The 24,526-nt window shown below is 37.4% G+C and overlaps 1 protein-coding gene across 2 annotated transcripts in view; it reads right to left on the bottom strand.

The window, feature by feature from the left end:
* CPED1 (cadherin like and PC-esterase domain containing 1) overlaps nucleotides 1-24,526 on the bottom strand; it is a 267,036-nt gene that overhangs the window by 4,996 nt on the left and 237,514 nt on the right. The window contains exons 18-21 of one of the 2 annotated variants that reach the window (XM_012757301.3): nucleotides 20,078-20,298; nucleotides 19,719-19,820; nucleotides 19,223-19,310; nucleotides 15,425-15,571 (exon numbers count right to left, since the gene is read on the bottom strand). In XM_012757301.3, the coding sequence (XP_012612755.2) occupies nucleotides 15,425-15,571; nucleotides 19,223-19,310; nucleotides 19,719-19,820; nucleotides 20,078-20,298 (558 nt within the window). The remainder of the gene's footprint in view (nucleotides 1-15,424; nucleotides 15,572-19,222; nucleotides 19,311-19,718; nucleotides 19,821-20,077; nucleotides 20,299-24,526) is intronic. The other variant, XM_012757302.3, reaches the window with a different exon arrangement.

The following is a 24,526-nucleotide window of genomic DNA, read 5'->3' as shown; positions in this document are numbered from 1 at the left end:
TATAGTTCTTTAAACATTATTTTAATATTTGTGTGATTTTATGTTGAATTTAATTGTTGCATTACAAATGTTGGATAAAGCTAGCATAGATGCTTACGGCAATCTTAGATGTAATCCATAAATAGGATATACAAAAGTACATATCTCCAGTGTATTTGCCAAAGCACATAGATTCCATTTGGGAGTAGCATCAATAGTTCATCAGATCTCATTGGGAAGGTTGATAATTCGTTTCTATTTTCAGAGGTCACTAAGTTGATCTCCAAGGAAGGAAGACAGGATAATGGGGTCTCCCTCAGCTGCTGAAGGCAAGGCTAATACCTCCTACTGTGCCAATATTCCTATTACATTCTTCGGGATTCAATCATATATGTCCATATCAGTGATTGGCCCAACAACATTTAATTTATTTGGTTTCCTTTGAAAACTATTTTGCAGAAAGTCATCAAAAATGATGGTGTCTAATTCCCATTTAAGTCACTATCACCCTGATATTGAATCTTGAAAGCTGACAAGTTGATACAGAGAGAATTATTTCAATTTTGAGTTGTCAAAATATAGATATAAAAAAATCCTTCTAAAATGCTATTGTGAATTGAAACCAGGAGCATTTTTTAAAAATCTGGTAGTATTATATGCTGTACCGCTAGCACATAAAATTTATTTTGGGAATGCAAAACTTTTCAAAATTATGAAGTATTTCATTATAGGAAATTACCAAGGAATTATGTGTAGCTATATGATTGTTTACTCTGAAAACACAAAGGTATCTACTGAAAAATAATTAGATATTAAAAAATTAATATTTAAACCTTGTCTAACTTTTCTATAGTCTATTTATTAGTAAGAAATATATTAGAAAAAAGATTACTTTACAATACTAAAAACAACTTTGCTAAGTTCAACAATGATCTATGGGATGCAAGTAAAGAATATATAAAAAGTTTAATGAGACATTAATAAAATACATGAACAAATGCAAATACATAACATGCCAAATCTTCCAAAATTAATTAAAGTGCTATTTCAATTGTAATCACAGCGGGTTTGGGGGGAACCATGACAAAGAAATTCTATAATACATCTTAAACAATAAGCATAAGAAAATAGTCAAGGGCATTTGGAAAGGAAAAATAAAACAGTGACGAGAGGAGACTTTTAGTACCCAGATATTTATTTGTTGATATGAGTTGAGTCTACCATCATGATTCATCATAATTTGAATCTACCATCAGCCTCTGTCACAAACTCTGTGTTTCCTCCCTGGCTTTGGATGCCTCTTCTGGTGCTTACACCTCTCAGTTCCACTGGGAACCTTTTCTCCATGGTAAACAAGATGTCTTAAGCAGCCACCGTCATCAGTGAAGGTTTCCTTGGCTTTCTTTCCAAAATGGATACCTTGCTTCTCCGGGAGGACTTTGCTTCTTTCTCCCACAATCCTGTCCTCTGTGTGTGTGTGGTGGGGGGAAGTTGGGGAGAATAGAGGGGTGGCCAATGGTGGTGATACTCATCCTACCATGGTCCATGATCTCTAAATACCAGGTGCAGCTGTTTTTCTCTATTCAGAATGTCCTAGGGGCAGGAGAAAGAAGGTAGATGGAGGAGTAGTGCATCTTCCAGTGGAAGGATCCCAGGTTTGAGCTGAGGGATTCAGTAATGAGTGGGCCTGTGTAATGCAATGACGGGCAGGCATCTCTGCCATGCTTGTTTAATTATGAGGGCTAGCAGCCACCTGGGAAAGAACCCAAGCTGTGTCTTCTACTCAATTTGAGATACAATTTAGCCTTGCCTCTTAGAAGGTGAGATTCCCTGATTTCCATGGTAATCCAAGTAACTGTAAGTAAAAGCTGAAACAAATGTTTCACTAAACAATATAACTCACTGGATTCCAGGCTTAGGAAACCCTGAGACTGAGACTCTATACAAAGGAAGGGAGTAAGCCTCTGCACACAGAATCATGCTGATTTGGAAACCTGAGGGCGTGGGTCAGGCAGAGCAGTGGGAGAGTCTCCATGGTTTGTGCCTGGGGCAACTGCAGTATCAGAGGTGGCCATTTGTATTGGGACAGCACTGAGCCTACAGGAGCAGGCTTGTCCCACAGCATATGTGAAGCCCCTGTTGGGGAGGACCTGTAACACCAGCACAGAGTTAGAGCTCCAGCATGAGCAGATGCGGAACAGAGTCAGGGTACACAGGGTAACGTGTATTGAGAGTGTCTGTGTCTCTCTTCCCCATTAATAGAGGCCAGAGACCTTAACGAACAGAGGTTAGTTAGCACAGGAGCTGGTGTATGTTGCACGCCCAGTAAGTTTTTGTTAGACTGACAAGTATATTTTACCTTACCTTATATTATCGGATTCTTGCCTAGATTCAGACCACAAATTTCTTTGTGGGTAGCATACTTACATATTATGCGTTTTAGAACTTGATGGTAACATATGAATTAAAGGCTGAGTATAAGCAGAATTCAATACCAAGATAGAAGGAATAGAAATGTTCATACTGCAGATTAAAATGCAGCTTAAACCACTGGTTCCTAAAAATGTTAATGGTTTGATAAGGTGGTTCTAAATAAAGCTCAATCTTATATAAATCCAGTGACCATGAATGCTGACAGCCTAATACTTTTAATTGCATGGGACTAAAATCAAGAATGTAGGTATAAAACAGAGCTATGTAGCAAACTGCTAATAGAATCTCAAATGGAGAAGGGGGAAGTTTTTGTTTTTATTGTATATATTTATTTTTTAATTTTTATAGTTAGCAAGAATTTATGTAAGCCTTTTGTAATGAAAAAGCAGAAGACAAACAAAATGATTCTGTATTCTTGCAAAATTTAATGATTTTTTACATATAATACCCATCTTTCAATTTTCAGAGTTCTCTGCGTCAGGCAACACATGGAGTAATTCAGATATGGTCCCTACCCTCAAGGGGACTATATAAAGACACATGTCTAAGATACTTGAAGTAAGAACAAGAATGAAATGACTTCAAAGACATTGTCTGAGACCAGCTCCCCAAGGTCAGGCACCATGTTGTTTCCATGGTATGAATAGTTCCTTAGTACATTAAAAAGACTTAGTGCTAATTTATGGAGGGCATGATAATCTGTTCACACGGCTATTATTTCTTTGAACTTATTTGTAAAATTCAGTATCTCGCATTGCTGTCAAACTACTATCTCTGAGTTTCAAAATATTACCTTATTTTACTTATTGGCTCTAAAGTGGAGAAAAAAGGAGTTAGCTATATTCTTAAGTCTTGGAAACATTATGCCAATGAAAGATGTTTGATACCTGTACAGTAAAGAGCAAATTGCTTTTTCCTTTGATCTCATGTGTGGAAATGTGCCCATTTGGGCTCTTCCCAAAATCACAGGACCATTTGGGGTTATTAAAATCCGACTAAAGTGTCAACTGGCATGTGGCTTTCAAAGAGAGCGACTAGCAATACAAATGTTGGTTATTTCCCTGGGGAATAATAATAATAATAATACTAGTAAACAACAAAAATGAACCATTAGAAAACATCAGTGAAAGATTTAGGCCTCTAAACAGAGACAAAAGGCCATAGATGTTTGTGTGTATCTCATCTGAGACAAATTCTAATGGTTTGACACTTTGAAATGCTTCTCTAAATTTGGGTGTAGATGACTTGACCATTGAAAAGGGGACATACCTACCTAAGGGGAAAGGAACTACTACATATGGTTAATGATACATATATGTATGATTTGGAAAATGTCTATATTATTTTAAATGCAAGTGTTAAATGATAATTTTTTTACTGCTTTAAATATGAAGTAACTCTACTTTTTTTTGTTTATTCTCTTTTTGCAAGTTTGCTGCATGAAATTACACTTAAAATTAGAAAGAGATAGTGAAGGACAATTGATCTCCATAAAATATGATAATCTGTTAGATCAGCATTGTTCCATAATTACAAGTCTTATAATAAAAATTATTTCCCTTATTATTGAACAGCAATGTTCAAACTTAGATTAAGTTACATCTAGAAATAGACTTTCCAGTGAAGATTAAAGTGCTTCAAAACAATTATATATTGTTAATATATTAACTATAGAAATTTAGAAAGGTATAATATAGGAGCTGAAATCAAGTGCTACAAATAGAAGCTATTATAGGCTAAGTAGGTGATTACATCTTTCTGTGACTCAGTGTAACAATTGAAATTCTGTGCTTTGGAGTATAGAAATGACTTTTACTTTGCTTTGGTTCCTAAAATTTTAAGATATCTCTTAGTTTATGGTTTGTAGATCTCTCCACATTTCTACATAATTAAAAACTTGGGCACATAGACATTTTAGAAGGCATAGAAATGGCCACAATTCAACTTGACTGATTTTGGCCAATGACTGTTGTAAGAGTTGCCAAACAAACAAAAAATTGTTGTAAATTACATACCAAAACTAATGTTGCAGCTTTTACTAAACATGTGTAACACTAAAAATTGATTTTACATGGCCATCAGAATGAGTGTATTACTATGTCACTAACTGCTGCATCTGAAATAACTGAATTTTCAAAAAGCAAGTACAAAGGGGAAGGCGTGGTGAATTGGAAAAGTGTCAGGCAGATTACAAGCAAATACCTTTCTTAAAACTGATCTTGACCTGAATAACCCCCAAGGAACTTCTGATGTGGTTCCAGATCCACAGAACAAAATAGAAAACAATTTTTGTGGGGCAAGTGTTCCCAAATCACCCCAGACTGGATTAGAGGGATGTTCCGGTTACCAACGTGTTTCATGATCATGGTAGTGTCTGAAGATGAATGAGGGTAATGGCTTTCTACTGTCCTCAAGTAGTATTTTACGATAAATCTATATTGCTGAAGTAGTTTTTACTGGATGGAGTCATTCTGCAATGGCATTCAATCCAAGATCTAGTCACCCCCAAACTGAAAAAGTAGCGTCACAATTCACAGAAGTGGAATAAAAATAAAGTGACAAACAATAGCTAGAAGCAAGTCCTTATAATTCATAATTCCCTTTCAGGGCATCATGCAATTTTGACAGATAATAGAGAATTCTTTCCTTTTACCCTCTATTCCCCAAATATTTAATTATGATCATATGTAATGAGCTATGCTTTGATTTAAGGGAGTCCAACTTCTGAATGGGTCAAAGATGCTGGGGATTAGGAGTAAGATGAAAATTTTATTTAGAAATGAGTTTTGTTTTGTTTTGTTTTGATGTTTCCAGATTTGCAATCAAAATATTGCCTGCCTCCTACCCTACTCTAATCCCCAACCCTTCTTACTCTGACAGCTGAGCCTCTGTAATGCCCGCTTCTAGATGAAGCTCAGCATTGGCTTTGGGAACAAATTCTGCTGTGAGGCATAGAGACTGATTATAAGGAGCTGCTGACTAGAAGTTTATCAGTTTAATATTAAACTGTTGGTTCTGTCTTGCACTTCCATACAGTTCTCCAGAGACTAACTCCCTTGTCTGAAATTCAGCTTCCTAAGTGACTGAATATTTATATTACTAATTTTTTTTTCATTTTTTAAAAATTTCAAAGTATTACAAGGGTACAAATATTTTTGGCTGCATGGATTACTTTTATAATGCTTGAGTCATGGTTATAAGTGTGCCCATCACCTGTATAGTGTTCACTATAACCATTGAGTAGGTTATCACCCATCTACTCCCCCTCCTCCCTCTTGCTGGATTTCCATTGAGCCTTACTTCCCTTTACGCACATGTGTGCTCATCAGTTAGTTCCATGTGGTGTTTGTTTTTCCATTCTTTATATATTTCCCTTAAGATAATGGCCTCTAGTTCCATCCAAATTGCTGCAAAAGGCATCGAGTCATTCTTCTTCATGGCTGAATAGTCTTTTTCCCACTTTTTAATGTGGTTGTTTGATTTCTTTTTCTTGATTTGTTTGAGTTCTTTGTAGATTCTGGTTATTAGCCCCTTATCAGATACATAGCTTGTCAATATTTTCTCCCATTCTGTAGGTTGTCTGTTTGCTTTGTTAATTGTTTCCTTAGCTATGCAGACACTTTTTAACTTAATGAAGTACCATTTATTTATTTTTGTTGTTGCTGTGATTGCCATCAGGGTCTTGTTCATAAATTCTCTGTGTAGGCTGATATATGGAAGAGTTTGTTCAACATTTTCTTCTAGTGTTCTTATGGTTTCATGACTTACATTTTTAGTCTTTTATCCATCTTATTAATTAACTCATTCATTTTTTGAGTGGTGAGAGATATGGATACTGTTTCATTCTTCTGAATGTGGCTATCCAATTTTCCCAGCACCATTATGGAATATGGATTCTTTTCTCCAGTGTATATTGTGGTCTGCTTTGTCAAAGATTAATTGGCTGTATGTGGATGGTTTTATTTCTGATGTTTCTTTTCTGTTTCATTAGTTTATGTCTCTATTTTTGTGCCAATTGCATGCTATTTTGGTTACAATAGCCTAGTAGTATAGTTTGAAGTGTGGTAATGTGATGTCTCTAGATTTGTTTCTTTTGCTTAAGATTTCTTTAGCTATTCAGGCTCTTTTTTGGTTTCAAACGAAGTGTAGAATTATATTTTCTAGATTGCAGAATTATTTTTTTCTAGATATATGACATTGGTATTTTCATGGGGATTGCACTGAATCTGTAAATCACTTTGGATAGTATGTACATTTTAATAATGTTTAGTCTACCAATCCATGAGCAAGATATTTTTTTGCCATTTGTTTGTATCATTTGCAATTTATTTCCTCAGTGTTTCATTGTCTTCTTTGTAAAGATATTTCACCTCCTTGGTTAAGTACATTCCTAGGTATTTTATTTTCTTTGTAGCTATTGTTAATGGTATTGAGTCTTTGATTTGACTCTCAGTTTGACTACTTTTAGTACATAGAATGCTATTTATTTATGTACATTGATTTTGTACCTTGAGATTTTGCTGAATTTATTTATCAATTGCAGGAGTCTCTTGGTGGAATCTTTGGGGTTTTCTAAATATAAGATGATATCATCATCAAAAAGCAATAGTTTGACTTCTTCTTTCCTGATTTAGATATCCTTAATTTCTTTCTCTGGCTAGGATTTCAGCACTATGTTGAATAGAATGTATCTTCTCAGATCACAATGCAATAAAATTAGAAATCAACACCAAGAGAAACATCCAGTTTTACACAAAGTCATGGAAATTAAACAACCTCCTGCTGAATGATTATTGGACCAATGATGAAATTAAGATGGAAATAAGAAGATTCCTCAAATTGACAAAGGGGACACAAGCTATGTTATCAAAATCTGTGGGATTCAGCAAGCAAAAGCAGTCCTAAGAGGAAAATTCATAACCTTAAATGCCTATAACAAAAAGACATAAAGATTACACATTAACAATCTAATGACACATCTCAAGGAACTAGAAAAGGAAGAACAAATCAAACGCAAAGCCAGCAGATGAAAAGAAATAACTAAGGTCAGAGAAGATCTAAATGAAATTAAAAACAAGAAAATAATACAGAAAATCAATGAAGCAAAATGTTGCTTCTTTGAAGAGATAAACAAAATCAATAGACTTCTTGCTAGATTGACCAGGAATAGAAGAGAAGGGACCCTAATAAGCTAAATGAGAAATGAAAAAGGAAATATTACAACTGATACCGCAGAAATACAAAATATCAACTGTAAATACCATGAAAAATATCTATGCACATAAACTCAAAAATGTAGAGGAAATGCACAAAAAAATTCCTGGAATCACAGAAACTCTCAAGAGTCAGTCAGGAAGAAATGGAATTCCTGAACAGACAAGTAATGAGCAAGAAGATTGAAGCAGCAATGAAAAATCTTTTAACAAAGAAAAGGCATGGACCAGATGTATTCACAGCTGATTTTTATCAGACCTACAAAAAAGAGTTGGTACTAATACTGCAGAAATTATTCCATAACATCAAGAAGGAGAGAATCCTCCCCAACTCATTCTATGTAGACAGTATCACTCTAATACCAAAGTCAGGAAAAGACACTACTGAAAAAGAAAACTACAGCTCAATTATTCCTTATGAATATAGATGCAGAAATCCTCAGTAGAATACTAGCAAAACAAATTCAACAGCACATCACAAAAACAATCCACCACAACCAAGTGGGCTTGATCCCAGGAATGCAAAGATGGTTCAACATATGTAAATGGATAAATGTGATCCACCGCATAAACAGAAGCAAAGATCATATGATCATCTCAATAGATGCAGAAAAAGCATTCGACAAAATTCAGTACCCCTTCATGATATAAACCCTCAACAAACTAGGCATAGATGGAACATATCTCAAAATTATAAAAGCCATATATAACAAACACACAGGCAACATCATAATGAATGGGGAAAAGCTGAAAGCATTCATTCTAAGAACTAGAACAAAACAAGGATGCCCACTATCACCACTTTTTTTTTTTTTTAAATAAGGTGTTGTTCTGTTGTCCATGCTAAAATGTAGTGTCATCATCGTATCTCACTACAACCTCAAACTCCTGGGCTCCTGTGATCCTCCTGCCTCAGCCTCCCCAGTAGCTGGGACTATAGGCATGTGTCACTATCCCCAGCTAATTTTTCTATTTTTTGTAGAGACAGGGTCTCGTTTTCACTCAGTCTGCTCTTGAACTCTTGGCCTCAAACAATCCTCTCACCCTGGCCTCCCAGAGTGCTAGGATTACAGGTGTGAGTCTCCATGCCTGGCCCATGTTACTAACTTTTTGATACTACTTGAATGATCTTCATTAGTCTGATTATAAGCTAAATTCCTATCCTGCTATATTTAGATATATATCTTGGATCTTGGAATCCACTGGACATTTACTCACAGGTATTGGTTTCCATCTATCTCTCTTGTACTTAAAATTTTTATTTAAGATTAAGGCACCAAAATGCTACTTCTAAACAATTTGTGTGGACCAACATTTCCAACTGCTGACTTCACTGCAGGAATTTACTCAGCCTTTTTATTTTTATTTTTTTTTTATGTTTTTTTTTTTTTGAGACAGAGTCTCGCTTTGTTGTCCAGGCTAGAGTGAGTGCCGTGGCGTCAGCCTAGCTCACAGCAACCTCAAACTCCTGGGCTCCAGTGATCCTTCTGCCTCAGCCTCCCGAGTAGCTGGGACTACAGGCATGCGCCACCATGCCCGGCTAATTTTATATATATATATCAGTTGGCCAATTAATTTCTTTCTATTTATAGTAGAGACGGGGTCTCGCTCTTGCTCAGGCTGGTTTTGAACTCCTGACCTTGAGCAATCCGCCCGCCTCGGCCTCCCAAGAGCTAGGATTACAGGCGTGAGCCACAGCGCCCGGCCTACTCAGCCTTTTTAAAGGAGCTCTTTCATCAGGCCATTCAGTCTCTTGTCAGAAAAGCTCTCCAGTCTCCTGTGTGAGGCGGCATATGCCTGACTGCTGCATTCTAGGAGATCTGGGGAAAAGTTTAGGGGTGTCCCCTTCAGGTACCAACTTATGTTCATCTTTCTGTTTTCAGTCTGTAGATTAATTTGTTCTTTACTACACTTGTGTTTCTATTATATTCTAATTTCACCCCAGTATTTTACAGAAACTACACTTAATATGGTCAGAAAGGACCTCCTTAATGCCAAAACCAAGAGTGTTTTGAAACCCTTATCTTAATAACTCTACCTATTACATTTGAGCAGGCTGATACTGTATCCATCTCTCCTTTTTACAAACTATTACTGTTTGGCTTTCCATGGCGGCACACTTTACTAGAGTTTTCTGCTCACTGTTTATGCTCTAAATTCAAATGATCTTATTTCTCCAAACTCTGCTTAAATATTGGTGTTTCTGGGAGTTTCTTCCTCAGCTCTTGTCACTCTGCTTGCTTTCTCTGGATGATCTATTTTCACAGTTTCAACTCCTAACCTATTTTCTGATGACTCCCAACTCTACCTCTAGTCTCTACCCATTTCTCAAGCTTCATACTTATATATCCAATGCCCCTTAGAGATTTCCACTTCAAACATAACATGCTCAAAACTGAATTTATCATCTTTTCCTAAGTTGGTGCCTTTTCGTTATTCTCTGTCTCAATCGTTAGTTCAGACAGATCTCTAATCAGTCACCCAAGTTATGAATCATCTTTTATTCTTCCTACTCCCCTATGTCACAGATAAGATCTATAGATATTATTATTTTTCAATGGTGCTTGTATTTGTCCATTTCTCTCTTATACTTCCTGGTTTGAATGGGCCTTTGCCATGACTCATCTGACTTCTGAAAAAGATCTCCTAACTTCTTTTCTTGACTTAGTCCTCTTCACATCTTTTCTCCACACTGTTATAAGTCTCAACTATTTGAAACAAAAACATGAGCATTTCACGCCTCTCTTTAAAACCTTCCAGTAGGTCTCCATCATCTACAGGATAAAGTGTAAGCTGTTACCATGACCTGGCCCTCACCTACTATTTTCCAGTCCCCCTTCATAGTGGCTGTTCTACAGCATATAGAGTTGCTTGTGATTCTGAGAATATCAGGTTATTTCATAGCTACTTTGGTTCACACTATCTTATAGAGTTGGAATGTAGCTTTCCTTCTGTTGCTACTCTGTTACTCACTACTCATTTTCTAGCATCCTACCAATTCTATGACCTTTACTCGGACCTGTTCATCTTTCAAATTGGATATAGTTTTTCAAGGAGAGGTTCACTCAGTCCTCAGAGTGCCTCTTCTTGGTATTATCACAATATCCTGTTCATATCTCTAACGTACTGCCTAACATATTGTTTCATAATATAGGGTTTTAGGCCTGTCCCCGACTGCAAATGTCTGGAGGGCAGAGAAGAACTGGACTCACAAAATAAATGCTGGATAATTAAGTAAACGAATAAACAAGGTCAAGGCAACTGAAATGAAGTATAGGGGAAACACTTGCAAAAATATTTAGTATGTACATAGAACTTGGTCCCTGAATGGATGAGGGTTCTGAAGAAGCTGGAGAAGGATAAGCAGGAGTTGAAGATGGCTCTAGTCTGTAAATGGCAGTGCAATGGAGTGAATGAGGCAATACTAGGGGGAAAGAAAGTTTAAAGAAAATATTAATTCTTTCTTTAGGGATGTGTTCATTTTGAGATACTTATGAGAGTCTTGTAAGATGTTCTCCTAACTCATTTTACAGCAGTAGCACAATGCTTACCTAGAATACTTAAAAACATCCATTGAATTGAATAGTCATTATTAATTTGTTAAAAATAGCCATGCTGATAATTAAATTCTGGGTTCTTCTATATTAGCTAACTATGTTAACTATATTTAGATCATTTGGTCTTTTTTTCCCTAAAAGTCATTATTTATTTCAGTTTTTTAGGTAGATGAATTTAAAGGTTTTTAAAAATTTTATCGTGTTTAGATAGTAAACTTTTAAAATTTAACAGAGAAAGTGAAAAACTTTATTTCTAGGCCAGATAATTTTTGTTTGTTTAATTAAGATTAATTAATAATAAAGAGCATAATAGTAAGATTAATTTATATTGGGAGGCCATCTTTAACAAAGAACTGAAACTCCCTTCTTTTCTTCTTTCCATGGTGCCAGAATCAAAGAAAACCTGCTGGTATTAGTGCTGGGCAGTGCTGACAGATGGTTTTTGTTGAATGAATCAGAAGCTGCAGCTACATTTGCCAGAAAAGGGAAGTATTATATAAGGTCTGTACAACCCACTGAAGTAATTAATAATCACATAACAATTGGTTGTGGATTTGCCCTTTCTTCAGCCAGGTTTGGGCTGATAATATTATCTTATCCTTTCCAGGTCTTAGCTTGTTCACAGGAGAGGTTTGCCACATAACTAAAGGCATGATCCAAAACCTCCCTTGGGCGAGAGCTACCTGGATCCTGTTTGTTGTCCTGTGTGAATATTGGGAAAATAAAATTCCATTTTCTCCAATGAAAAGAAACACCTGCCTTTCTAATCAGCAGGAACATTTTAGTCAGGATTGATGCACACCAGTTGGGAAATTGTTTATAGATTCGTGTTGGCAACATGTTCTCTTTCGATGCCTTGACAGATGAAAGAGGCACCTCAAGACCTTTAATCTCACCTATGGCAGTAAGTGCTCACTGAAGCAGGTTTGTTATGTCTATAATAGGATTCTGACCACAAACCAAAGAAGAAACATCAACATCTTACGTTAATGCTTAAACCAGTCCTTCTCAGGTATCCTTGAATCTGTTGTGGGAATAGTTTTGTAGAACATCAGAAGATACAAGACCCCCAAGCCAGAATTCTTATGGTTCCAATACAGTTATTTCCAATTCTTGCTCTTATTTTATGGTACACTTTCTTTGCCAGACTCATAAGATGAACGCAGAGAAAAAAAATGGTTATCAACAGAATTTCTTCCCCTTAATATATTTTGCATGAGACCAATAGTCAACTTTTTCCTGGCTTGTTACATTCATCATCAAACCATCCTTTATAAGGAGTTTTAGATTTTTTTTATTGTTAGTAATAAGCTAACAGTGATTTAAAATGTTGGGCGATGGTTTGGGGAGATTATAAAATGTCAGTGTCAGCTCTAGAGACTTCCTGAGGTACAAGTGGTACAAATTGTTTAATAGAGTTAGGCAACACTTATGCCGAAGCAATGAATGAGTTTAGAGATTTTATCATGAAGGGAGTCAGTTGAGAAAGATGATTTTATCAGTTCTGTGTTGTAACTAGAAAGGCAAATGCTCCCAGTGGCGTATTTCAGCTCAAACATGCAAACTTCAAAATAGATAACACTACGCTGAAATCAATTGAGATAATTTGGGGGAGACCTTATGGTCTGCCATCAAGACAGCATGCATTTGAAACAGAGTTAAGGAAAAGCAATTTGTACATGATAATTACTCACAAAAAATACAAAATCAAATAAATGAAACAGTTTTATCTGACATGCTTGAATCATTATTATGCAAATTAAGAATAGTTTTTATTAGTGATAATTAAGTGCCACTATTCTAGTTCTGATAGTTCAAAGAGCCTTTTTTTGTGGTTTTCAAATTCCATGACTATTAGTGTAAACTGGTTGATATTGTGACAGGAGATACATGCAATGCAATCATGTGGGAAGGGCATCTTCTGCTTTTAATTGGAGCCATGCTGGAAATCACTGAAGGGCATTTCCTTTTTTAGGCTTTAGGAGCATTAAAGCTAAAAAAGAAAAGCAGACTCTGCCCCCAAAATACTAATGGAACACACATTCTATAAACATAAATAAATAAATAGATCTTTTCTAAAAGATACTCAAAAAACCAATCTGTATGTTATCTTTCAAAGTCCCCATTTTCTGTGGATTTGGCAATCACTGGCTTACTTTTGTGGCCAACTGTGATCCTGACCTGGCTAAGCTGCAAGCTCCTTGTTTTCTCTTCACAGCTACTGCTCCTGTGTTTGTAAGTATTGCCTCTTTGCAAATAGGATACGGACTCTAAGGGTAGTATATTTTCTTGTAGAAGAAATTAGCAGACACACAGTATCCTATAGCTTAAAATATGTTACACAGCAACATGGCCAAGCTTCAAGCTGCTAGATCAAAACTTAAAATGTCATGTTCTCTACTGTGGCTGCAGGCTCTCACGTCTCTGAGATGCAGTTCTACTGGTCATATAAAAGGATGATGTGAATCCATCAGGAAATCATGCGGTGTCAATAACATTTTTGGTATTTATAAGAATCTGGGAACCATAAGGGATTCTGATAATCAGCAAAGGACTTAAAAACAAAATCTGAAGGAAACTTTAGTTGTGACCTCACTTGTCAACCTATCATCCTGGTTTTCAGAAGGAGCCAAGCAAGAAAGAACGAGAGAATAGGTATCTGACAGGAAGATAGAATGAGATGCTCTCCATCTCAATTTTAGCTGAAGCTCCTGCGACCTAGAGCAGAACAACAGTTAGCCAAGAAACCTCATATTCTAAGCAATGTCTGGACAAAATCCAGTTTTGCAAACCATTATCTCACCAAAAGATTTGTGTGACAAATAAGAAGCAAGAGACAGAATTTCTGTGTGTTTTCCAAATGCTTTGTGGTCTTCTTCCCCTTTGGGGTGTTGCTTCATTCTTGCCTTAAATCAAGTGAGAGGGGCCTTCAAGAAATCAGCGTGAAGGGCTGAACACATGTCTATTGGAGCATTAGAACTGGCTATGGATTAGGTTTAAGGTGGCAGACAGAGTAGGCTTCATTAGGAATTAACTGCATTTTCAGCAGCAGCAGAGCAAGGATGCAGAGTATTTCTGTAGACCAAATGTGAGCAACTAAGTGCTATTCTGAAAATTTTCCAAGAGGATGCCTGGAGGAGCAACATGACCCCCAACAGAGTGATGGACAGTTGGATACCAGGGGGCCAAAGAAGGAATCCAGTATTGCCTCTATTAAAGAAGTTGTGCCCTGAAAGTTCCAGGTGGGGGAGTGGGCTTCAAGGAAGTTCATGGAAGCACTCTTGAAAAAGAAAGAAGTAGCATGCTATACTCCAAGAGCACATCTCCGGCTTATGCCTGTACCAGTTGAGTAAGACCTTTCTTATCCTTAACATTTCCTCTCCACTCTCATCCAATGCAGAAAGAGGTAGAAGAAGAATATTAGAGCAAGATGAGGAAATAGCAAAGAAGTCTCCTTCATTGGGCTTTTGAGACTCAGCAGGCATGAGCTGGCAAAGGGGATTGACTTATATGATTATGACTCAGAACTAGGCAATCTTAGTACTCAAGTGATATTCCTATGCCTGAAAGTGACTGCAGACCTTTTGTTAACTGGAAGTGGCATTAAAGTTATGGGAATTATCCAAGATTTTATTCAGTGGTAGGGAGGAAATAATCCACAGAGGGGGAGTTTAAAAGGACAGGAGGAAAAAGAATAAAATTGTTTTTAGCTATCACCTTATCAGCTAAGCCTATTTAATTACTGGTTACAAATAAAATCATTTTCACCCCTGGGGAGAAGAAAACAAAACAAAACTACTTAAAGCACAGGCCCTCCTTTATGTATTGAATGAGCTGATAGAGGAAGAGCATTTATCAGTTTAGCACATTAGATAGGCTTGATTTTTACAAGCTACCTCCACTGAAGATTTTTGCCACCTTCGTTGGAAGCAATTTCTGATGGGAAGGCTTGAAGTCTATCAGCAAAGGCAAGCGCTTTCCAGGTTTCCATCATCCTGCATGCATTGACTGATGGTCCTAGTTTTGAAGTATCTAAACAAACATTAATTTTTTAGCACCTCATTTCATAGAACCAAAGTTGTGAGGACTACATGCCTTGGCTGAGTGATGATGAATACATCAGTTAATCTCCTCCTGACATTGTGTTTTTCATGTAAAATAAGACTGACAATGCAATTAAAGATATAACAAAAAAATTTTAAAAATTGAAAGCTATGAAAATCAGATAGCCAACGTAAATACCTCATGGAAATGACATGCACACTTCCCCTGCAGAAACTCTTTGTGTCGTCCCAGTGTTATAGCGAACGTGTCTACTACTTCATAGCCATACTTTTTTGCAGTATCCAGAATAATCAAATTTTCTTTCCATAAATTCTGTACTTCACTCTGTATTGCAAAGCAGAAGAATGAGGATTGCTTTATGATTTGATAACTCAGGTACAAATCAAGTAAATGTTCTGTTTTTCACAGGGATTGGTCATATTGTAAGATAAAGATTCTCACATGCATTTCTTAAGATGTGTTCTAACTTTTTAAAATCAAAACATAAATGTAACCATTTATGCATATATAAAACAGCAATACATAAATATCTATAGTGGCACATAGTTTTGAATTCCCTTCCATAAAATAGTTACATTTATTGCCCACAAAGACCCATCAAAATATCTAAAATTCTCAATTTAAAAACATTTGGGAATCATCAATGCTACCTCCTATTTGGATTCTCAGCCATTTAGTGACTTGAGTATTAATTAGCATCTGCTTTTACTTAGCTCGTGCTGAGGGACAAGAATACAAAGATAAATAAATCATGGTCCCTGATCTTAGGACACAGTATTCTAATAGGAGAAACAGATACATAAACATTTAATGAGTCCTTCTTTGGAGTAAATATACCAGTCTCTGGCTAGTACTAGACACAGAAGTAGCTCTTCCCGAGGCTTCAAGATGGGCTTCCTGATAGCCTTGAGTGAGGTTTGTTAGTTGGAGGAGGGAGAGGAAAAAGAGAAGGGGAGTGCTTTGGGAAGCAGCGGAATTGAGTGAAGGTCCCAGTTGCTGCTACTTTGGATCCCATTCCTCCCTCCCTCCCCAACCATGTCCCAGGAGTTTTAGTTAAATCTACTCTGTCATGGGGAGGGACAACTCCACTAACTACTCTAGCTCCAGGACTCTTAGCGTGGCCAAGACTTTCTCAGAACTGACCTGCAATCCAAGACTTTTTCTACCCAATCCATCCTTCTTCCTCTCCATTCATATCAGACACATTGCAGCCAAACACAGTTCCCAGGACATAGTAGGCACTCAAAAGACATTTGGCACAAGATAGAGTGATACATGTTGGGTGCTGTGGTCTGAACCTTTTCCTATCTGCTCCTGCACTCTTCCCTTTATCCTTCCCAGGTAGTCTTCCTAATAAATCCCCCCATTTGGCTAATCCTACCTTGGTGTCTGTTTCTTGAGAACAAAAACTGACACAGGAGGGAATCACAGTCCCCCTTCCCTTTCTAAAGGGCAAAAAGACTTTTTAAGTTTTCAGGTAAAAAAAAAAAAAAAGCAAATAATTACTTGAAATTGTTAAGCCAACTGCCAGATAAAGAAGTAGCACAAATATGTCCAATTTTCTGTTTTCTTCACTGTGCTTGCAAGACTATTTTTGTGTGACATTCAAAGAAGAATGTTTTCTTGAAAATAAGGGCAATGAATAGAAAAGGCTGATAAAAAATCTGGAGGAAAAGAGACATATGCAAATTTGCTGTGCGCCTCAAAGAGTGTATAAAAGTGATGCTCAGTATTGTTTGTAGGTTTTTCTTGTCCAGTTATGAGCATTTTCTCAATTTTAATGTGTCTAATTATGGAAGGCACTTGGAACTTTAAAAGTAAGCAGTTTCCAGAAAAGTTTTCTAGAGAAAGGTTATTTCTGTGGGAAACAGACTCATAAATAGAAATTTGCATGCAGGAGGCTAATAGGACAGTGTTCTTGGGATCAACACCTATGGGGGCAAGGGGAGAAGGATTGGGCAGAGGGAGAAGCTGAACTGTAATGCCCTTGAACAGAGGCTTTCACTGGTCCCACTGGGAGTTCTAGTGCGGGGATGGCCCACAGTCAGCAAAGTGGGCTGAGTCTTGGAACTTCTGCATGGGCAAGTTACATCTCTGCATCAAAAGACAATTCCTGGTGGGAATCATGTGAGTCACCAATAGGACAGGGGAATGAATGTCCCCTGGAAGGGGCAATCTGGGAACACCCAAATCATAAAAATTATCACTCACTCATATGTGCACCAGATATGTTTTGAGGGTCTACTGTATGCTGAGAACTGTGTTTGGCACAACTATTCTAGTGTGCCAAGAAAGTTTTCTCAGAGGAAATAGCATTTAAGCTAACACTTGAAGCATGTGGAAAGTGGGCTCTAAGAAGAGGGAACAGTGATTTCAAAAGCTTGGAGGTGACTGAGAGCATGTTGTGCTTGAGAAGTTGAAACACACTCAGCCTGACTGAGCTGGGTAGTGGCAAGTGTGTGTTTGTTTGCATGCACATGCGTATATGTGTGCATGCGTACATGTGTGCATATGTGCTGGTACCAAGGGATAAGCCTACAGAGCAAGGAATAGGCCAGTCTTGAATGATGAGGAATTCAGATTTGTTTCCTGCCTTCACTTGCTCTTATCTCTTTCTCTTTCTTTCTGTTCTTTTGCCCCTCCTCTTTTTTTCTCCTTCTGCCCTCATTCAGTTTGAAAAGACTGATAAAGCACCACCAAACCCATGTTGCAGGCATCATATTTAACACAGTGTCTGGCACATAGTAAGCGCTGAAGAAGCATTTGCTGAGATGAACATAAGCAGGGCCCACAGTACTCCAGTTGCTGTGAGAAGCTGCAATCAAAGAGGCCCAGTAGAGCAACCAGAGTCCTTAAGAAGGAACAGCAGTCTTGACCTGTGGCCTTCAAATAACATTAGAGGGATCCAACTCTGAACCTGTAGCAAAAATTGTCAAAAGTTCCCTCTCCTGATCCTAAATTGTCTTAAACCCTTCAGCTCCCCCAGATGTTAAATGGCTCAACTCATTCTAAATTACCTTAACCCCTCTTTCCCCAAAGTTGATAAATCTGGAGGCTTTGTTTTGGTCATTTGCTACCAGTTCTCCTATTTTTTGCATCACAGAAGATCCGGTAGGTGTCCAGGCAGATAAAGTTCTGAAAAAGGCGGGGGAAGAGTTTCGTGTTCTGTGCTGGGGAAAGCTAGGAGCATGCAACACAGACACAAAAATATATCTCAACCTCCTTACATATTAAATGGAAAGCTTCCTCTCTCCCAATGCCCGGTGCCACCCTGAGCCGTGACTCTGCAATTACACACCAACTCCCGGCTGCTCTCAAACTCTCCTCACTTCAGCAACAACAGCAGCTGGTTCTCTTCCCTACAGATGTTGTCTTTCTTTTCTTTTCCAAGATTCCTATTCACTCCTAAGGCTAATATACTATCTTCTGTAAGAATTGGTCAGAGGCCCCATACTTCTTTCATTTATGAATATCCTACCAGAGGAAAAAAAACAGTGATACTACTTCAAAGATGATTTTTTTAAAGCAATCAGTCAGAAACCCATCTTCAAAAAGACCACTCTTTCCCAAAGGACTCATTGATAATGACAATTTCATTCGTGGTTTCAGCATGAACCTGAAGAAAGGAAAGCCTTTCTATATAGCCTTTGAAGGTGTGTGCAACATTGGTGGGGGGAGGGAGACTGAAAGCACAATCTCCCCCATAGTCTCCTCTGTTCTACATTTTTGCACAGTTTGGCACCCCCTTTTCTCCTTTCATGAACTCAATGCATTATTTACAACACATTGCGGGCTATGGTCTTCTTGTCTCCAGAAATAATTATAATTTATTTGGAATCATAATCCTTAAGTATGTCATCTCCTTTGATTTTTGTAAAGGTTGGTTAATATTATATAGTGCCTTTTGGGTCTTTTTCCAGCAGGGATCCTTATAGGAAACATGAAGTTCACATAGCCCAGAGGAAATGGGTTTACCTGTGTTAGGAAATGCACTCCATCCACTGGCAGATGAAATCCAATTCCCAAAGTTTTGATGATCACTAGGATATTGAGTAAATTTTCCCTAAATGAAATAATCAGAATTCTAAAGTCATTAATCTCAATTACATTTCTAGATGTTTCTCGTTTATGTAAACAAATATGGTGGAATTTTTTTAGAATGTGATAATTGGCATATAAGACTAAGTTCCCATTTTATAGATTTGATGTATATTAGTTTTCTTTTTCTTTGGATAGAGTTTTATGTGTCACTGGACATGTTTTGATCTGTGGCAAATGTAAATTTGGATACTAAAGAGCCACATTGTGATTAGATACTAAAATATTTTGGAATATTTTAAACTAGACTTTAAGTACTTAACTCTGAATTATAAGTTGTTCTTTAAATAAAATCTGGATAAAACTCAGTCACATCACTATTAACTTTTTGTGACTTAAAATACAAATGACATTTATTGTTGCAAAAATTTACCTCTTCAAAACCTTGTGAATAATTTGCAGGTGATTGGAATTAAGCCACTGAACACCACCAACAACCAATACAGTCTGGCCAGTATTCTCTAGGGGGCGTGATCTGAAATCCAGGAAGAAAAACAACACATGTTGCCTTAAAACAGATGGTAAACATTGTGACTGCATTGTCTCACATTTCACTGAACCATGTCTGGAATCCTGATCACAGGACCTTCTTATCATTTCCAACTCATTTTCAGCCACATTACTTGGTATGTAAAGCTTTTCAGCATGTTTGCTACACAGTGAGCAATTATGACCTCCAGTAAAACATCAGTACATTGTGGCATTGTGTTGTTCATAATTGTTCCATTGTACCTTTGTAAGAGATGTTCAAGGGCTTCTTCAAATGTTGGTCTCAATGAAGGGCTTATCCAGAACTGGGGATAGTAGGAGTAACTGATAACAGTCTTCCCACCATTGACGTTGTGATAGAATTTAGTGCCATGCACCTTCTGCCATTCCTGCAACGTTTCATTTAGTCTTTCGATCAGATAGTACATGATCCCTCTGTTGGTTGAATCTCCAATGAAAAGAATCTATAAATTAAAGAGAAAAATATTTGTTTCCAAATCTAATGTTTGCATGGTACAGGAGATAGTTTAAAAATAACTAATTTTGTGACTATTCATAACTACTTAATTGTTTGAAGCACAGCCTTTCAAACTGTTAGAAATAACATTGATCATATTCTCCCCCAAACCTGTTTATTTTCCTTTTAAATAATTCCTAATAATTCCCAGTCCACTGATCTATTGTCATGTTTACAGCTTTTTCCTTTATATTATATTAAATTTCTCTATCTCCCTTTATCTTTTTACTTTCTCATCTAATCAGCTTAATAAGTCTTATTGATTCAAATGGGCATGAGGTATTTTATAGTGCTCTAGGAATACTTAGAAATTTTCCAATCTCTTCATTTTATAGATCTGAAAACTAAAAATCCACAGAGGTAGTTCAATAGAGGTCATGTCTACTTGAGAAGAGGTCATGTCTACTTGAGAAAAGAGCCACAAGACCAGAATCTAATTTTCAGAATCTAACAGCAGTCAATGTCCCAGGGTGCATATCCCAGTGTCACTTGCTTTCCAATGAAGTCTCTCACCCCATCACCTCCTTCCCATTTCCACTAGCACAGCCCTGCTTCAGGCTCTCGCTGCCTCCACCCTGCACTTTCGTAACCCTGTCCTGCTGGGTCTTCCTTGAACAATGGCTGCATTCTCATTCATGCTGCACACGACATTGCTGGGATAAATTTCCAGGTGTCCAGTTCTGATCATTTTATTTGCATGCTTAAAAACTATTAGCTCCTTGTTTCCTACAGAATCACATCTAAAACTACTTAGGTTCGGCTAACATTTATTAGCTGAATTTTTATTGCCTATCAGGCTTGGCTATATGGAGATTTCATACAGAATATTCACTTTTAATCCTCACTAGGCTCCTTCTCACAGATAATAACTTTGAAGCTCAGGAATATCGAGAGCATAAATCTAGTAAATGGTGAACCCAGGATTCAAACCCAGTCCTCTGACTCCAAGTGCAGGTCAATGGCTCCATCCTCTCAGTGCTTCCCTTCATATGAGCATGTCAGACTCTTACTTTTTCACTGAACATGATTTGCACCCAACATCTGTTTTTCCTTGTGTTAATCCATCTGCCTTGAAAGTTCCTCCCACCACAGCCCCACTTGTCAACCTCCAGACCTGATGTGAATGCCGCCTCTACAAATAGGTCTCACCCTGCGCCCTAGCCAGAATTATTTAACACTTTCTCTGTCCTCTGTGATTTCATTAGATTTTTACTTCCATTACAGATTTTACCAAAGTCTACATGAAATTATGGCTATTTGTATCTGTGGTTTTTTTTCTCATATCCTATGGAGAAGTATTTGAGGTCAAGGTCAATTTCTAATTTTAATTTTCCCCATAGTATTTAATGCTATGCATGCACTTTAAAAATATTTAGTGAATTAAAACTCAAAGGGACTCTTGTCACAGACAATCCCTTTTTATGTTTTTGGATAAGATTTAATTCATTCTTTCTCTCTCTCTCTCTCTCTCTCTCTCTGTCTCTTTTTCTTCTGAGATTTCTCTTTCCATTAGTCATACACATATTTTCTTCTGATTTTAACAACTAGCATTGCCATCATTTCTCAGATACTTTTATATTTGCTCATATATAGTGAATTTAGTAAAACTCTGCAAAAGTTTACTCTTTCCACAGTAAGATATATGAAGGAATCCAGAAAGCTTCTGCAATTTGCCTTTAGATCAAAAACTGTTACCATCAGCACTGTTAAGCTAAACTGAATAACAAGATGTCAGGGCCCGAGGCACTGCTCCTCTCAGTCAGGTTCCATTTAGAGCAATAAAATTCTAGTACAATAAAATAATTTGTGAAATATCTTGAATTTCTTCTTATTAGATTCGACCTGTAACTATTTCAGTTTGTTTTTCTGGCCTAGATTTTTTATTTTTAGAGGAAACTTGAATACTGAGGAAAGCTTTTAATTTCAGATACTAGCAATTATCCAACTCCCATTTGTATCAGTTTGCCAAGGCTTCTATAACAAAATACTACAGACTGGGTGGTTTCAACAACAGAAATTTATTTTCTCACGTTTCTGGAGGCTAGAAGTCCAAGATCAAGGAGTCAGCACGGTCGGTTGCTTTTGAGGCCCTCTCTGGCTTGGAGATGGCAGTCTTCTCTCTGTCTTCACGTGATCTTTCCTCCATGTGGGTCTGGGTTCTAATCTCCTCTTTTTAAAGACCTGAGTCATACTGGATGAGGTAGGCCACACCCATAAGACCTCATTTTACCTGAAACACCTCTTCAAAGGCCCTATTTCTAAATACAGGCCCATTCTAAGTTACTGGGGTTAGAACTACAACGTAAGAATTTGGCAGAGGGGATACAATTCAGTCCATAATATTTAAATATTAGTAAAGGACCTTTGAGATCTGGCGTTTAAATGAGATCACCACTGTGTGTTTTTATTATAGTTTCTTTTCATTTCAGTATCAAGGTCCAGTTCTTCCTAGGGTATCTCCAGGTTGCCAGTAAGGTCACTAGATGTCTATATCATGAGCTAATAGAGATACAGAGGTTTAAAAAAAAAAATCAAAGTAGCTATATGTTACCAACAGAAAAGAACAACAAAACTTCTAGATTTCTAGTCCCTTCTATGAAGTTGTAATTTGAAGATGCAGCCCACCAAAGCATGTCAGAGGCAAAACAGCTCTGTTTAAGATTTCTTAGGAACTGTTATTTATTAACTTGACAGTTTCAGGCAAACTATCTGCCTCCCCAAGAGTTATTTCCTTATATGTAAAATGGGGATAATAGCACCACCTTAGGGGACTTAACTGAGATCTTGAATACTTATTCCTGGCAATAGTAAGCACACAATGGATATGAGCTGGTATTAAGGCACAGGAAAGACAAGTCGTGTTTCTGAGTGCTTCCAGTGTGCCTTGCAGTACCTTGCAAGGTGCATGAAATTCATTAACTCATCCAGAGTAAATGTCAGAGAAGATAGGATATATCTAAGTCACAGCAATCTCTCTCCCCCTTGACAACCCTGCTTCTGACCCCCAGCAGCATTTGAAGAGTTGCCAGAGAAACTGAAGCTCCAGATGGAGCACTGGAAGAGAGATTGCCATCCTGACCAAACCAACACTCTCAGAACACGTCCCATTGCTGATTAGCCAGCAAGAACTACTTGGATGTGAAAAGGAAGCATCGCCATCATCATTTACACAAAGTTCTTCTTGATTGCAATAGCATTTTTAATCTGGTAGACACAGCTCTTGGATGACTATTTTCTAGAGGATTATTTTATCCTAGTGCCTTTCCACTCATGAAAGATGGAAATGATAAAACATAATTACAATGAAAATGCATTGGTAATTTTAGGATTAATTGTACTGTTGGTGAAGGAATTTTTGTAAGAGATTAATTGGTATCCCTGGCTAAAAGACCTCTAACTTCAAAATGTTAGCTCTTTTAAGTGCACAACACACAATTTAAAAAAAGAGTGCAGCATCTCCTTGCTGGTCCTGTGATGCTGTGAGGTAAGCCTGCCTCCATCAAGTGATCTCTGGAGATGTACTTTGGATGTGTCACAAGAGGCTGGATCTCAGCTCATCAGCTAGAGGGAAAGTTATCTTTGGAAGAGTTTTGCATCTGTTCTATTCCCAGAACTCTGCATGCAGTGTGAGCCACCATGTCCATAGGGGCTTGTATATTTCCACTCTTTTTCACACCATCATGAACCATATAGCCTAAAAGCACATCACATTTATAGGCTCTCCAAGAGCTTGGAGCTTCTTTAAAAATAGGCTTATTTAAAATATCATAAAATGGTTTAATTATCTTTATTTTGATTTCCAATTTCTCAATACTATACAGATTTCTCAATCTCCGTGTATTCGGTGAGATAGGCTAAGTGCTATAACAAATAGAGCCTCAAAATGTGTAATGGCTCAAATAAAATTAAAGTTTATTTCTCTCTCAGCAAAAGAGTCCAGATAGTTCCAGGCAGGTTTATGTGTAGGAGTGGGGCCAGGGGGGTCATTCAGGGTCCTAGGATGATTAGACTGTACCTTCCTCAGTTTTGGGTTCCAAGAACTCTCTAGATGTTGATATCCAGCTGAGGGAATGAGGAAAGACCCAGCCTTTCCATGGGTTTTCCATGGGCCAGCCCTGGAAGCTGGCCACGTCACTGTTGACCACATTTCACTGGTTAGAAGTCACATGGCCACA

This window comes from Microcebus murinus, chromosome 9, assembly GCF_040939455.1.
Source record: "Microcebus murinus isolate Inina chromosome 9, M.murinus_Inina_mat1.0, whole genome shotgun sequence".
In the NCBI taxonomy this organism is placed as follows: domain Eukaryota; kingdom Metazoa; phylum Chordata; class Mammalia; order Primates; family Cheirogaleidae; genus Microcebus; species Microcebus murinus.
Note: the sequence above shows the minus strand (reverse complement) of the source record. Positions and strands in the feature narration are given on the sequence as shown.